Genomic DNA, 14,205 nt, shown 5'->3' with positions numbered 1-14,205 from the left:
GACAATTTCTAAGAGCAGAATTGGTAGTGTGAAGAGAGCCCCCGCCCAGCCCTACTTGATAATACAAAGGACGTTCTGTGCAGCATAGTCTTTAAAGTGGAAACGGAAACATTAAAGACAACCCCCACCTGCACCTACTGTAGAATCTTATCTAACTGCTTGTTGCACTGAAAATTCTCCCAGCATAACAAGAATGAATTGAACAAGTGGATAAGCAAGATAGCCTGTAAGTGAGACACGCTCAGAATTCAAGAGTCAAGCGTAAACCAATATTTGCACTGTTTTATCCATATACTGCACATAGCAGTTTACTCTTTAAATGGAAATTAAGTTTACTTTGTAGATCAATCATGTGCATATCTGTCCCATTCTCAAGAACTTCATCTTCAGACTGCAGATTCTCCATCTTGTCATTCTTCTGCTTCTCTTCCAGTTGTCCTTTTAGTATTTTGATCTGAAAGTCCCAAAATAATTCATTAATTTCAGTGTCTTTACAGAGAGCTGTCCAAATCAATCTGCAGACTACCCCCCCATGAAAGTTCAGTTGGCCAGAAGGAATGATCAGACTTAAATTATGTCTCACAATATATGTTGTCATAAAATTGTCTCCAACGTGTTCCTTTGCAGCACTGTTTAATATGGAAAGTTATTTGGGAAATAGGATGTAGATTCTGGAGTAGAACTGGTATGTAACATTGAGGGGACAGTGTTACTGGTAATGCAGTTTGTACTCTGCATGCAAATTAATTTAAAGAAAGTCAGATTTTTTATAACATGAGTTAATGCAGATGAACAATCATAATCCCAAAGGTCTCAAGAGAATAACTCATAGGAATTTTTATGCTGCCAAAGAATTGACCATATATCAGGAAACAAGTCAGCTTTTAAAGGTCTGCGTATATGCTCTGTCTTGGAATTTTATGATGTATAGTTTCACCATCAATAATTTGGCTACCATTTACCCAGCTATTATATTCCTATTGCATTTCTTCTCCTAAACTGTACATTGTGAAACAAAAAGATTGTCAGCAGCTGTCCAAGAAGATGGAGGGAATGTGAAGTAGGGCTTCCCCCACATTCACAGAAGGCTGAGATTATATTATGGAGGTCCCAGAAGTCACAGAATCTGTGACTTCTAATGACCTCTGCGACGTTGGGGGCACCACAGCTGACCAGCCGCTGCCGGCAGCGGGGGTCCAGCAGCAGCCTAGTCTCTGTGGGTGGTGAGGGATCCTCCCGCAGCTTCTCAGGGTGGCGGGACCCCCTGAAATTGACCAGCTGCAACCTGTGAGCTGCCCACAGTTCCCAGTCAACAGTGGCAGATGGACCCCGGAGCTGCTCAGTGGCCATGGGTGTGGGTCCCCTGCAACTTCCAGATGGCAGAGCTGCTCAGTGGCTGGGGGAGGTCCCCCCAGTTTCTCAGCCTCCGCCACTAGCAGATCCCCTTCCCCCCCGTAGCGGGACATCCCCCGCTCAGCTCCCAGCCCTGCAAGATAGTGAGGGGACCCCCTTCCAGCCACTGGGATCCTTGCAGCTCCCAGCCAGGACAGGTCACTGCTTCTGTGATCTTTTTGTTTTTTTGCCCATTACCTGTCCATGACTTTTATTAAAAATATCTGTGACAAAGTGATAGTCTTAATGATAAGCCTTATGCAAAGGCAGGCTAGCATGCAGACTGTACTGTTTAAAGGGCTGTTTTCTCTGGAATGTTTTTGTTCTAAGTACTTTTCTTTAAGAAGGGTGTCTGGTCACTGTTTATCACCATCACTGCTTCCTGAGAGAACAGAATTGCCTGGGAAGATAATCATGGTTCACTTTGGGGACTGCCGTGCAAGGCCTAGTCTGAGTAGGAGAAAAGCATGATTCCACTCCAAGAAGGGTGGCTGTGTGAGGCCAGAGACCTGAATGGGGCACCCTCGAAGAGACCAGGAGGGTCTACAATGCAGTTAGTCCTGTAACAAATGCAACTAGCCCATTTTGGGAGGAAAAAATCCCCCGTTTGAAGTCCTGATGACGTTTTTTATGAAGATTGTTTTAGAGTGTCTCCTTTCCCATCTATGACTTTCTGGCAGAAATCTGCCTTATACCCATCCCCATAAATGTACCTCCAGTGTGCAAAGCTGAACCCAGCTTCTGAACACAGGACAGGAAGCAATAGCAGCAGCATTTCCAGCAGCAGCTGCTGTGCTTTGTTGGGCATTATCGCCTATGCTCTTTATGTTATAGGAGTATTTTGTTCTCTTGTAAATGTCCTCCTCACCATGTTGCTTTACCAGGCAATACTGAACTATATTAATTACCTGTTCTAGCAAGGATTCTCGTTCACCAATGAGTTTTTTCAGTCTGTCTGAAAGAGAAGAGAGCTCAGTGCTGATTTACACTTTTCAGGGTATATACTGTATTTAATCAAAGAAAGAATTGGAAAGGTTAGTGAAACTAATGATGAAGGTAGTTATGCACGTACCACAGGAAATGAGGTCACAGACAGGACTGGGAAGGGGTTTCAGCCAAAGGAAGTTATGTCATTCTCACTGAGCATGCTTGTCACTTCAGTAGCAGCACCCAGCTGCATGCAAACAGGCTAATCTTCTACTTTAGGTTAGCATGCAAGAACTCTAGAGTCAAACACAACTGCAACACAAAAAATCTCACAAATCTTTAAAATTTAATATTAGCAAGAGATTATATACACCTGCAATCATTGCTAATCACATGTTAACATTTTAAAATCTTTACTAAAATCTTTGTAACTAAGTAGTTTGGCTACATTTTCTTTCATTATCACCAGTAAAACATCTGCCTGTGTGATTAAAAAAAAAAAAAAAAGAAAAGAAAAAGTCTGGTGAAGTGGTTCCCTCCATTTTACTCCTTCAGGTCGAATATAAATAGGAGATTGTTGGCTTAGACAACTTGCTGTGTTAGACCTGAATTTTGAAGCAACAGGGATCCGTATACAAATACAAGAGAATACACTATTTTGCAGAATTAAAAAGATAATTTTGAGAAAAGAAAATTGAAGTGAGTAAACAAACACTAGTCTCTTCCCTTTGAGGCAAAGGGAAACATTTCAGCAGGTGCCATATGTTTTATGCAACAAGTGATTTTATGAACCATGGAGCTACATTACCACCAAGTTTATTTTACCTTTATACTGAACAAAATACATTGAAAAATGTATTCCTTTAGAGCAGCTGAATTTGACCAAAAGAATTTTCCTTTCTACAAGCTGCTCAGTGTTTTGTTTTATACTTACTCTGTAGAGCATATATATTACTCTGTCCTCCCTACAGACAGAGACAGAGTGGACAGATGTTGGTCCAATAAAATATATTACCTCTCCCACCTTGTCTCTCTAGTATCCTGCGACCAACGCAACTACACCACCACAGCACTCCTTACAGATAAGCAGTCAGCTACACAGAGCCCAACCTATAGGTGCTGAATACTCAATTACCACATCAGGATCTGGCCTACTAAGTGAACTGCCAACATTAGAAGTTCATTCAGGAAGAAGAGTTCTTGCATTTCTTAGACTTTGCAATTGACAACTCACAATCAGTGATAGATTTTACTGAATATATTCTTAAGGATATAATTTGTGTAAAGAGACCTACACTGTATGTTTTGAATTTTTTAAAATATTAAGACAATAGACAGGCTTTTTAGATCTTATGTATGCAAAAGGTCCTCACTACATTATTACCCTTTTTCTTTGTTGACACTTAACACAGGAAATAACTGTGGCATCGCTGATACCAGTGTGTGGTAAATGAGAAAATGTTGAATTTTTAAATAGAAGCCTCTATATATGGCAAATCTACAACTAACAACGGTAACTTGGATAATGCAGTAATTCGTCACTGTGGTTTGCATATAATCACAAAGAGGTCATTTTAAGATTATGAAATTGCACCGTTTTATCCATGGTGTCTTATACAACAAACACACATATCATAAGTAACATGACAGTTCAGCAACATTGTACATCTACTGTATGAAAGCATTCAGCACTCAGAACTGTCCAAGAATGGACAGGACACAGGGAATTTCAAGAACGCCCATCATTGTGGTAGTCAGGCATTGATGTGAAACCACGTTTTGTATACATTCTTGGGAAAGCAAAAAACTTTCCTGATACGAAACTGAAAGTTGGGGTGGAGAGGAAGGGAGGGACAGACGACTACTCACATATGACACATTGTGGTAAGTCCTGCAAAATAAATAACTTGGTTTGAAACACATATGCATGTGCATAAACAGTGGCCGAAAAGCAAAGGGAGGTGGAGAGCAGAATACTCTGCTTAAAGAAGGAAAACAGAGGAAAAATGGAAATAAAGCCAAAGAATAGAAGAACAAGGAAAAGTATTTCAAGGCTAGAGACAGAGTTGGAAGCCAAACCTCAGAAGACGACCCAGAAAGCAAACTGCTAAAGAATGAGGTTTAATTTAGGGCAGAATGTCCCATTTTAAAGTTAGTGACACCTGCCAAATGATCCATTTAATTCTGGAAGCTAAATTAACCATGAACAAATATATACATATAATTATTACACAACTACCACAGTATTTACAGTATGGTAACATATACCTTTTGTGTTTGAAATATATATCTGCAGTTCCCAGAATAAAAACAATTGTCAGTTATTTTTAGAGTTGCCCTTTGCAATTTTGGGGGGCATCTGCAAAGCAGTTTCTCTCATCACTTCCCACAACATAATGGACTCCCGACTACTTCAATCACATGAATCTCATGCAGGTGTGAGGATTTGGGGGAGGGCAAGTAAAATGGTTCTTCCAGGTACAAACAAAATTATGTGTGTCAGGGGGGTGTATAAAAAGAGTTCTTTAGGTTCTCCCCTTCCACTCCTCCTCACACACATAAAAAAGGAGCTTTTACTGGGGTCTGTGAAGAAAAATCCACAAACCCACTATATTTTTATTTTGAAATTTTGGGGTTTTCTAACAAGTCGAATGTCTGAGGGGCACTAGGATTATAACCCAAGTCTACTGAATTCGAGGGTGCCTTTTATGTGTGGTAGCTAGTTTCCTACTTTACAGATAAAGCATATCCCATTTTGTTGATGGTGAAAACTAAAACAGAGTTTGTGACTTGACAAAGGCTATACAGAGAGTGCCAGAGCTGAGATATGGATACAGGAGACCTTTGCTTTCCATCCCACATTTAACCTATGCTTTGTCTCATGCTATTCAACGATCCTAGTTGTGGCCAGAAGTCGCTGTGGCTGCCCAGCAGTGTAGCTGGTCAGTTGCAAGAAGCCAAGTGGGAGAACTTGCAGGAGTCCTAGTGCCATCAGTAGCAGCATGGGCAGTACTGCTTCCCCAGACCTGTCAACTGATTTGGGATTGGGACCATACCCAAACCATGGGTTACGTGGACACAAAAGGCCAGCGTGGCAGCTAAAAGGTGGTGGTGGCAGACTGCAAGTAAGCCATGAATCTTCAGGAGAATTTCAGAGACTAATTTTCAAGGCTAGTTTTAGACAGATGAGTACTAGGAACTTTTTTTTTTTTTTAAAATATGAAAGCTGAGAATAGCACTGCCATTGCTAGATACCCAGATAAACTGGAGTCATTGGCCACTGGCTTTGGAGGGCCCCAAAGGCTAGCTCTCATCACTTAATAGCCCCACATGCAAAAGAAACTACAGACATGACACGAATTTCATTAGAGTCAATGAGTTTCCTTCACAAATTTGTGCTTTGGTTGACTGAAGGATGATTCAAGTCCACTATAATTAAACTATCTGATTACTTTGTCCATCTGTGACAGCTGCCATCATATGGGATTGACCAGGGTACCTCCACAGCTAAAAGCAGTTGTAGCTATAAGCGTGAGCTGTTATGTACTATGGAAGTATCACACCAAAGAATCTGATTTTCAGTTGCATACTTTCTAATCTTTGGCATTATTACATGGGAAGTCATGTTTCCGATATGCCAGTACACATTTTGCTGAGTGCCATCTGTGTAATCTTGGAGGACTGGTAAGTAACCATTTTTCCCTATTATCTGTGGTTCTTTTCAAGATGATTTGCCTGCATGGAACCACACTCATGCAATGCACATAACCCAAAGCATACATACAAAAATGAGTGGAAATTCACATTGGAAAATGACCTAAGAACTCAGAGGCCTTCTCTACACTAGGTATTTGCCCTGATTTCAGCAACTGGTGGCCAGTCACAGAGGTAGCTACACCAGTAAAACTCTGCTACATTGATGGCTGGACACTGAATGCTGAAATCATGGCAAATACCCAGTGAAGACACAGCCTAAGTTTGGAAAAACAGAAGACGACAATATGACCGAGTCATTAAATGAGTCATCATTGTATCTGTTTCCCTGGCCCTGTACAAATATTCTAAAAAATTCTTACAGGTGTGCACATGCTGAAAAACCACTATTAACTTCCCCATAATTATCTCAGAAATATTTAAATTACATTTCTCTTTATGAACAAGTTGTCTCCAGACATACCAAGTGCTGGTATATGCTTCAGTGGATTAGGCATCATTCTAACATATATCTAATTATAAATGATTTCCTAATTGACAAAGTCTAATTAGCACATTTATTTATATTCCATTTGAGATTCAAGCAATGAAAAAATCTTCATACTAGTTAACTGTGCTATACAGTAAGAGGTGCTTTGAAGACCTGTAGCAGTTCATCAGATTATTATAATAATGATTATATTCCAATACTAACATTTATTGTCCTCAACTTAAGGATTGTGCATTTTCACAGAAACTGCACCAAAGCTGCCATCACAGTGTCAGAAAGGAAGCCATGTAAAAGGCACTGTAGGTTTAAAATTACTGACTCATGCAATATCATGTTAAATTCCTGGGATGTGGAGGTCAAGGTTTCTTAGCAGAATTATATCACATTAATTCTACTATCTATAACGAGCATGGAGGAAAAATTGTCAATACGAAATAAGTTAGACATTTAGGGAAATTATAATACATAAAGTGTTTGAGAGGTCACTGTGCAATGCCTTTTTACAAAAAAAGCTTTTAGAATCTCTCATCAGTTTAGATTGAATTTTATGCAGGTTTGCAAGTAGTGCTTTGGACAGGTATTTTAAAGTATAAAATAAGTTTATTTCAATTATATACAGCTCAGTACATTTGTGATATACATCTTGAATCTTTTCAATCTATTTGCACTCTACTAATTTTGTAACAGCAATACAAGCAATATCTTGCTATAGACCACTCAAAACCTTGAGTTTGCATCAACTTCATTGCTTAAAACAAGTTTAAAAGAACGTTTTCTCTTGCAAAAAACACATTTCTTTCCAGCTGGTTTAAAACTTGCAAATAAAAGACATACATCTCTACTGTTTATATTCAGGCTATCACAAACAATCTAGCTGTTGAGAAAGATTTTCAAAAAGGCAGGTTTGGCTATATGGGCACTAGTACATAAAGAGCAATACCAGTTATCTGATTAAGACATTCAAAAAGATTAAGACATTCAAAATTGACTTCATCCTGGCAAGGAGGAAGGAAAAAAGTACATACTGAGATAAGAAAACATTCTTTCCTAACCATATTTTCGCAAAAAAGACAGTGCAATAAGGAAATGCAATTTAAACAAACTTTCCTCTAAGAAAAATAGATATTTTATCATACTATTAACTGCAATAAAATGTACTTGACAGAAAATCTACACACTGTGTGTGTACCAAAACAATCCTAAAAAAAAAATAAAAAAGCACACGTGAGACATGATGTAGAAGGCTTATTCTGGTGCAAAGTGCCTAGATTAAGTAAACATGAATACACTTATTCCTTTCAGAAGACTAACAAGTTTTACTTTCTTAAACCCTATACTGTTCTTTCAAAGTGTGCAGACTAAGCAGATTCATAGTGACCTAACTAATATTTTGGCATTTCATGTGTTTATCTTATATACCAGGCTTTGGAATGTGTTCATACTAAAATCACACAAAAAGTGGGTATTATATTAGCAGTGATATTTGGTTCCGGAATCTTTAGCTATTCACAAAGAAGTTTGGATATTATTACAGTGCTGTAATACTTTAGAGTTGCTTTATGACCATGAAGCGGTAATGTACCTAACAGAGACCTATGGCAGGTATTTAAGTACATTCAAAATATCTAATTTGCTAAAACTAGTCTAGAAAATAAGAGCAGTATTTAAGGTCTCTTGGTAGGAAATATCTGCCTTCAAAGCATTTTAACTAGACATGAACCTGAACAGTACATTTGTGCTGCTTGTTCTTTTGGTGATAAAATATGAAACCTGAGAGATTAAAAACAAATCTACACGTTTAATCTCTGGTGAACATGTATCACAGTAAATAACTTGGATGGATGTCCATATATATAGATTGACATTGTACTATGAGACTTGCATACAGAGAAACTTTAAGGAGTATTTCTAAAGTCTGATTTATTGTGCAAAATGCATTTTTGTACTGAAACCGATAGAATGGTATGTAACTTATTTGGGTCCTAGATTTTGAACTCATGATATCATACAGTCTTCTTTAGATCTACCCTTGCCCCTTCTACTAGCTTGCATATCCTCTTTGCTTTCATCCCTAGTGTTGCCTACATTTCCTAGCTCCTGTTCTGATGAATATCCATCAGCTATTTTTTCCATAACATTGCTGTCTAACACTTTTTCATTTTCAGTTTCATCCTCCACCAGATCACATGCTTTTTCTGGAGCTGCAGACTGAGATGCATCAGTTTGCAAATGAGCAGCTTCTTCGGCTTCCTTTTCTTTTTCCTGCTGGATACTAGCACTGCCTTCAGTAACCATGCCCTCATTCTCTACACTCTGTGTTCCGCTTTGATGAGTTTCCTCCTTTTCACTTTTTTCTGTTTTGGCAGTTTCTGTGACTATTTCCTTTTCCCTAACTTCTTCCAACATTTGTGTATTAACTTTCTCAGCATCATGCTTTCCAGGAGTTTTTAATATCTGCCCTAATTCGTCATCAAAATCAATTTTTTTACTATCATCTTCCACTATTTCCTCCTCTTGACCCTCCACCTCAACTTGTTCATTAGGCTTCTCATCCAGCTCTGCTTTCTGTGTCTTGAGGTTATCAGCATCTTCCTCAACCTGTGGATCAACTTCCAATTTCTTAACTTCTTGAAATTCATGTTGCTCTTCTATTTCTTTATTTTCATCTTCCTCATTCCCACTTCCCATCTGTTTTGTATCCCTTTCTTTTCTGCTAAGTTGACATGCATCATCTAACACAGTGTTCTGAACTTCCGTTTCCTTTGTGTTGCCCTCAAGGGATTCACTAAGTTGCTGCGATAGTTTAGTGATTTTCTGCAATGAACTATCATCAGAAACGAATCTATCATGCTGCTGGTCTGGAAGATCCAGCTTCTCGCTACTTTCCACTAGTACCTCTTTATCATCAACTTTCTCTTCAATAATTACACTGACATCTTGAGTCAATTCCTGTCTAGATTCATCTTCCTCTTGTTTAACTACTTTCTGCATTTCATTTTCTACAGTCTTATCTTTTTCTTGTATTGGATTATTCTTTATTTCTTCTCCGTACTTAATTGTTTGGGTTTCTACCTGTGTTCTCTCATCTTCCATCAACTCACTTCTGCTTTCCTTTCTTTTCCTAGATTCATCCCACATTTCTGTGTTTGACTCCTCAATTTCATGATCGCTGGGACTAGGAACTAAAATAGTTTCTTGGGATTGACTTTCTTTCATGACATCTTGGTCCTGCCCTCTCTGATGCGATACATCCTCTTTTATCTCTGCAAATTCATCTCGGGATGCCACACGTTCCTCCTCTTCCACCTTTTTGTTTTCAGAATCTGGTTGTATGTCCAAAATGCCTGTCAATTCTTCCATCTTTCCTATGTCTTTTGTTTGTCCCCTCCCAATAATATCCTTCTCATTCTCTGCCTCATCTTGCATATTTCCTTCCTCTTCTGCTAATATCAGATCGCTCTTTGAAAAAGTAGACACAGTATGTGTTTCATCTGGTTTTTGTTCCTTTACAATTGTATTTGGTGTGACCTCACTTTCACATGCTGCTTCTCCCTCCCCTTCCACAGAATCTACTTCTTTCTTTCCCTGACTTGGAACTGTATTTCCAGTCTTATTTTCTTCTTCGGCTGTATCACTCTCATTTTTACCACTCTCTACTTTACTAATTGTTCTGTCTATGCACCCTTCATCTTCATCAAGCTGTTTCTCCAAGCTACTCATAACCTCATTTTCAGTGCTTTCTTCTGCTTGACAGAGACTTTCAGTGTGAACCTCCACATGTGATTCTTCAATACCTATACCTGCTCTTGCACCTTCTGGTGATCCCGACTGATCAGAAGCTGACGCATGGCTGCTAACCACAAAATCAAGAGCTTCCTGAAATATTTCAATATTGCCTTCTCTCTGGCAAATTGTAAAATCCTCTTGTTTTACTTTCTGCTCTTGTGCAACTCTTTCAGATTCATGCTCTGTGTCTAAGTCAGTAGGTATTCCCTGAGGAGTCTCAGTGCCCTGACTTTGCAGTGTACCTGTTTCCCCATTCTCATTAGTCAAGTGATTTAAATCACTACTATGTTCAGATTCCTTACTACCAGACTGTTGGGCTCCTATGCTATCATCTCCTGATTCTGTTTCCTTTCTCGACTCAATTACATCACTATTTTCAGTGGAAGAAACATTTCCTGAAACATGTCCTGTGTGGCTTTGAATTTGTTCCTCACGTCCACTACTTAACATCACTGTTGATGTGACATCATCGTCTTCCATGGTTTTCTCTGCCTCTGTATTTTCATCAGCATGCAATGTCTTTATTTCCGTACACTCCTTTACAATTTCCCGTTCCTCAGACTCCTCTTTGTGTTCCTCATGCTCAGTATTCTGCAAGATTTCTCTTTTCCCCACATCCTCCAAAATCTCATCTTTCATCTCCACTTCATTCGCTCTGCCTAAAAGACCATTGAGAAAGTTGAAGGGACTACACCAAGGGGTGACTACTTAAATTTGTTAAACATGTAACACTTACCTCCCCACTTAAAACCCAAAAGAGAAAATGAATTAAAAGAATCGGTTAATAAAAGATCAGCTTTTGCCAATTACGTGAGGCAAAGCAGCAATTGAATTAGTAAATTCTCTGATCAGTGAACCCCCCGCTTTCCCAAAAGCAAGAGTTGTATCTGATTCTGGCATCAGATAAGTTAAAGATTTCTCTAGCTGAAGCTGTATGAAGTACAGCTTTCATAAATGAGAAACATTTTTCAAGCAGTGCAGTTTATTAATAGTAATGTAACTAAAACTCACAGATTTAAGATTATGAGACAAAGATAGAGGGGTTTTTTTGCTGCTGACAAGTACAAGCTATCTGATCCACAAGTATTCACCATATTTTTAACCCTCACATTGCTCTATACTGTATTATTGCCAAGCTGTGTTTGTTTGATGGCATTACAATCAAGTAACTTACCTAAAACTCAGCAATATTTTATAGCTATTGACTCAAAAAAACAGGCACTATTTTATAAATAATTGGGTATAATGACTGCTGTGGAAGATGGGATCCGATTGGCATGCAAATGTTTTGAATGCACGGATATCAGACATAACCCACAAGGTTGAAACTCAGTTAATTAGCCCTTCTTCCAGCCACTACATCCACCCAAAAAGGGATAATATTTCTTTCAAGTATTGTTTAAAAATATAACTTTTCTTCCAATTTGCAGCACTTCAGGAGCAAAAAAGCAGGTGTTAACCCAGCACTCAATGTCAGGTATTCGCTTTTGTTCCCATGACATACCTGTTTCCATAGAATCAGAATATGTTAAAACAGACTAGCATTTTAGATACAACTTTTAAAAGTCCTCAGACCCTGTTTTTGTTGTTTCAAATTGTTTTCACCCGATGAAATGAGAAAAAGCTGCCAACAGCTAAAACTGAGAAAACTCTCACTTCTAGTTAAATGATTGGCTGCCTGTTGAGATTTGCTAGTATTTCAATTTAGAAATAAAAATCCAGTATTTCCTTCTCTTCCATGAGCTAATGAGACAGTGGGAAGTTCATCAGCTAATGAGTTCAGATTCTGACTATACAATATAATTGCACCAAGTCAGAATTTTTGACAACCAGATTCCTCCTTGTCTGAGGACACACATACATAATGTATACTTCCTGTACACATTGCTGAGCGTATAATTGTTACAAAATTTCCAGCAATATAAATTGCTCTATACTTAACAGTACTAGATATTAAGAATTTAGAACTACTATGTGAAAATGTCTTGCAACAGCACACTGAACTATTGTTCAGCAGACATTTATGTTCTCAAATAATATATTAGTTACAGAATTTGTATGCTAAATTTACATACATGAATTCAAATTCTCTTAGTCTGGTTCTCTCTCACCTTAATTCACTGTGTTAGAAAAAAATAATCAAAGCAACAGTAGGATTGTTGAGGACATTCCTAAATTCAGGTTTTAATATTAAGCTAAATAAGCTGCTACTCATCTTGTATTTATTTTCTCAGGATGCAGAATAAAGGGACTATATAATAAAATCTATTTTTGCAGGTACGGAAAAATGTCATGAAGCAACCATAATCAATAAGCAGAAAAAAGGCATAGGAGGTGATTCAAAAAGCTGCGTGACTGGTTAACTGTCCAAGTAATGAATGCTCAATCTCCAAGCAAAAAAAGTGAATGAATTATGATTAGACAGATAGAAAAGTCTAGTGCAGTGATACTCAGACCTCAGTGGTTCAGGAGCCAAATTAGCAATCAACATTATCTAAAAGAGCCACAGTAGTGTGAAGTCATTGTTTCATTTACTATAGTACTATTCATATTTAAACAGTGAAAGTTGATAACTTAATTGGTTAATACCACAGTAAAAGCATCCAGCATTTTAATATCGTGTGCTGCAAAGAGCTGCAGGAGGCACGTTAAAGAGCCATTTGCGGCTCACAAGCCATAGTCTGAGTATCACTGCTCTAGTTGAGTGTCAGCACTTACCTAGTGTCCCATCCCCAGCTGTCTGTAGGATCTGAGTTGCTCCTGGAGTAATCTTGGTAGAATCTGAATGTGCTTCATTATCGAGACCATCTAAAGCCTCTCCATTGGTGTCTACTTCCAAGTTTGGGATTATTCCGTGTTTCTGTGGATAAGGAAGGAACATTTTAAAGTCTAGTGTTCAAACACTATACTTGGCTGAACATTCTTGCCCCTTTGTATTTTGAGCAGTGGTTGCTTCATCACAAAACCAATGAGAATGGGCTTGTTCAAAGTTCTGACAGAACAGATCTGATCACCTTTTAAAAGTAGCTCTGTTGGCCAATACGTGAAATGTTCCTTGGCCCCTCACCTATATTCACTGTAATATATTAGGAGTGCCAGCTATCACAGATGAGATAGGTAAACAGCCAATTCTTGACATGAATGAGAGCAACATGTACATACAGCTCATCAGTGCTAGACAGCTGGAACCAGCTTTTCTGTCCAGTGCAGCAGAAGAGAAACCAGCAACCGATTACTTAATTGCTTTAATTTTCTTACGGCATACCTTCAGTTGTTCCTTTAGCACAACCACCTCATCTCTGAGGTCATCCCGCTCACTCCTTATGGAATCAAAGAACTCTTTCTGCCTCTCTAACGCCTGAGTGTTCACAGAGCAAATAGACAGAAGGCAAGGAGACAACAAGAAAGGAGAAGAGACTATGTAACGCAAGTTAGAAATAAGAATAAGCAGATTTCAGATATCCAGAATTTAATGGAACTGACATGCATGAAAAGGAGAAAATTAACAGATTAAAGGCTAAGTGTACAAATTCATAAAAAATGTAAACACAGTAAATATGATTTAATCCAAACATTCAGTTTGGAGAGTTCATAATAAATATTCAATCCCTGACATCCTGCGCTGTGTTGGGATTAGATTTTTCAGTAACTAGATACAATAAGGCAGCTAAGAACAAATTTTTACACTCTTGACTTGGAATATCCCATAATACTTTTGTTCGAGTGTTTTTTTTAATCAAAATACATTAAAGAAAGTGTATGAAAGCTGGTCTGCCAGATCTTACTGGTGTCCATGGAACTTTTGCAGTCTGTCATGGAAATAGTGTGTATACCTCAAGTGTGCAGCATGCTATACAATACAATTTATAAAATTCTCAGCTGCAGTGAAACTTTGA

At 38.3% G+C, this 14,205-nt stretch overlaps 1 protein-coding gene across 20 annotated transcripts in view; it reads right to left on the bottom strand.

Moving 5' to 3' along the window:
- Positions 1-14,205, bottom strand: part of LRRFIP1 (LRR binding FLII interacting protein 1) — a 223,848-nt gene that overhangs the window by 10,137 nt on the left and 199,506 nt on the right. For 13 of the 20 annotated variants that reach the window (XM_075069920.1, XM_075069922.1, XM_075069906.1 and 10 more), the window contains 3 exons: positions 13,575-13,667; positions 13,028-13,169; positions 7,104-10,968 (listed from right to left, as the gene is read on the bottom strand). In XM_075069920.1, the coding sequence (XP_074926021.1) occupies positions 8,519-10,968; positions 13,028-13,169; positions 13,575-13,667 (2,685 nt within the window). In that variant the 3' untranslated portion in view covers positions 7,104-8,518. Of the gene's footprint in view, positions 1-336; positions 455-2,300; positions 2,348-7,103; positions 10,969-13,027; positions 13,170-13,574; positions 13,668-14,205 lie in introns of those variants that run through there. The other 7 variants (XM_075069924.1, XM_075069925.1, XM_075069913.1 and 4 more) reach the window with 3 other exon arrangements.

The sequence above is a fragment of the Chelonoidis abingdonii genome, chromosome 10, assembly GCF_003597395.2.
Source record: "Chelonoidis abingdonii isolate Lonesome George chromosome 10, CheloAbing_2.0, whole genome shotgun sequence".
NCBI classification, from domain to species: domain Eukaryota; kingdom Metazoa; phylum Chordata; order Testudines; family Testudinidae; genus Chelonoidis; species Chelonoidis abingdonii.
This window is presented reverse-complemented; position numbering and strand designations above follow the sequence as displayed.